The 1,936-nt window shown below is 39.5% G+C and overlaps 1 protein-coding gene across 1 annotated transcript in view; it reads left to right on the top strand.

Moving 5' to 3' along the window:
- Positions 1–1,936, top strand: part of myrfl (myelin regulatory factor-like) — a 29,318-nt gene that overhangs the window by 24,890 nt on the left and 2,492 nt on the right. The window contains exons 18-20 of the mRNA XM_015381601.1: positions 106–190; positions 309–383; positions 1,016–1,043. Of these exons, the coding sequence (XP_015237087.1) occupies positions 106–190; positions 309–383; positions 1,016–1,043 (188 nt within the window). The remainder of the gene's footprint in view (positions 1–105; positions 191–308; positions 384–1,015; positions 1,044–1,936) is intronic.

Raw genomic sequence — 1,936 nt, 5'->3', positions numbered from 1 at the left:
AAAAAACTTTATAAAAATGTTTTTTTATGTCTTTAAAACTTGGGTAATTTCTGTTTTTGCAGAAATGAGTCAAATTAAGCAACCTCTTCTCTTTGTCTCCATCAGGGCTAAACACAACCATTCACACATTCATGATTAAAGAGAACAGGCAGGTGATTGACAAGAGATACTGCCTGAGGGATGAGTGTGGGTAGGTAGATCAGCATCATAGATCTGTTTCTAGAAAAGTATCAGTCTCTGCATTGGGCTTCAAACATTAGCCTGAATTTGCAGCTGGTTCTAATAACATTTATGTTTTTTCCCTTCAGGCCAGAGCGATATGTTTTCAGAGTTCCCATCAGCCCGTTTGTTCCTGTTAACATGAGGATCACTCTGCTTATGAAGTAAGAACTCACTGAACAGAAAAAGAGAAAAAACAAGCTTGTTCACATAAAAACTAATTTAGATAAATACTTTGCCTTTAAATTAAAGGATACATTGTTAACATATTTGATTAAGGAGTTTCAAATTCTTTTTAAATAAACTATTTAAATATGATGCATTCCAACATAATCTTTTCCTCTTGGATATTTTTATTTCACTTCATGAATATAATTGGAATCATCAAGTTCCTAATAACTTGGTCTTTAGCTTAGGATAGAATTAGCTGCTTCCTTTTTAGGTGAAAAAATAAATAAATTTACACCTTAAATGTATTACTTCCAAGGTAATATCATATTGTTGCCTTCAGCTAACATACTGTTAACTACAGTCAAGTTGCTTTGCCTTAACAATATTTCAGAGTAAAACTTGTTATGGACATATGATATTTAAGAACTGTATGTTGGTGAAGATTCTCTGTCCTCCAGGCGGTAGTCATTCCAAAAAAGTTAAGAAAAAAAAACAATCCCCTTGACTTTGTTTCAAAGTTTGAAGATGTTCCCATCCAGGAACCTTTTTCAATTGAAAATGTCAGAAATAGCGTTGAGTTTGAGGCTTTATAGAGTGGACCAACAAAGCTTTGTTTTGGCTTAAGGGCTGGTTATCCTCAGCAGTGCATTGCAGTGAGCTTGTCACAGATATTTGTGATTTATGCCTAATTTTAAAGCGTGGTCTGCCCAATGTTATTCCACGCAACAACGTAAGAAGGACAATCAGGAACTAGCTGTGGGTCTATATACGGCGGAGGCGGTGAGGCAGTGGGGAAAAGTTTGTGCAACAACAGAGGGACATGAGGGCGAAAAAGAGCGGGGATCCGGGTGGACAAAGGGTCCTGGCGTTCTTGCGCACCGCGCTCTTCTAGCTGGTCCACCTTCACGAGTCGTTTTCCACAATGGCGGTCATACAAACAAAACAAGCCGGTAAGGAACCAAACAGGAAATATGCATAGTGTAGAACAGATGTAGAATTGACTAATCAGAGGCCTCCTGTCTGCGGTCACCTACGATTCTGGAGTGGTGAAACAGAGTGTCTGTGCAAAGGGGCGGGGGTACATTTGCATTTACTGCGACACACATGCAGACGAACTGGTTTCTGAGTATAAATCAGCCTTTAGAAAACATGCAAATTGAACTGGACAAATGGGTCCACCCCTTCAGCTTTCAAAAACCTACAATGCAGCAATTGAGTTTATTTCTTCTGTCATAGCAACCCCCACCCCCTTACAGGGGAACCGAAGACTTCGCCTGTTCAGCCAGGCCAACGATTCCCTTTAACGACCCCGCTTTCAGAGACATAGACAGGTATGGGGTATTACAGGCTAACAAAAAACCCAAATGGACCGACCCGTTGGTCTGTTTCAATTTGCACGTTTTCTAAGCCAAACCAAGGCTTTGTTCGTCGACTCTATAAAGCTTCTAACTCAACCAAATTTCTGACATTTTGAATTGAAAATGGTTTCTGGATGGGAAGCGAAACGTCTTCAAACTTGGAAACAAAGTCCAGTGGATTGTTTTTT

Source organism: Cyprinodon variegatus, unplaced genomic scaffold, assembly GCF_000732505.1.
Source record: "Cyprinodon variegatus isolate N-32 unplaced genomic scaffold, C_variegatus-1.0 Scaffold237, whole genome shotgun sequence".
NCBI classification, from domain to species: domain Eukaryota; kingdom Metazoa; phylum Chordata; class Actinopteri; order Cyprinodontiformes; family Cyprinodontidae; genus Cyprinodon; species Cyprinodon variegatus.
Note: the sequence above shows the minus strand (reverse complement) of the source record. Positions and strands in the feature narration are given on the sequence as shown.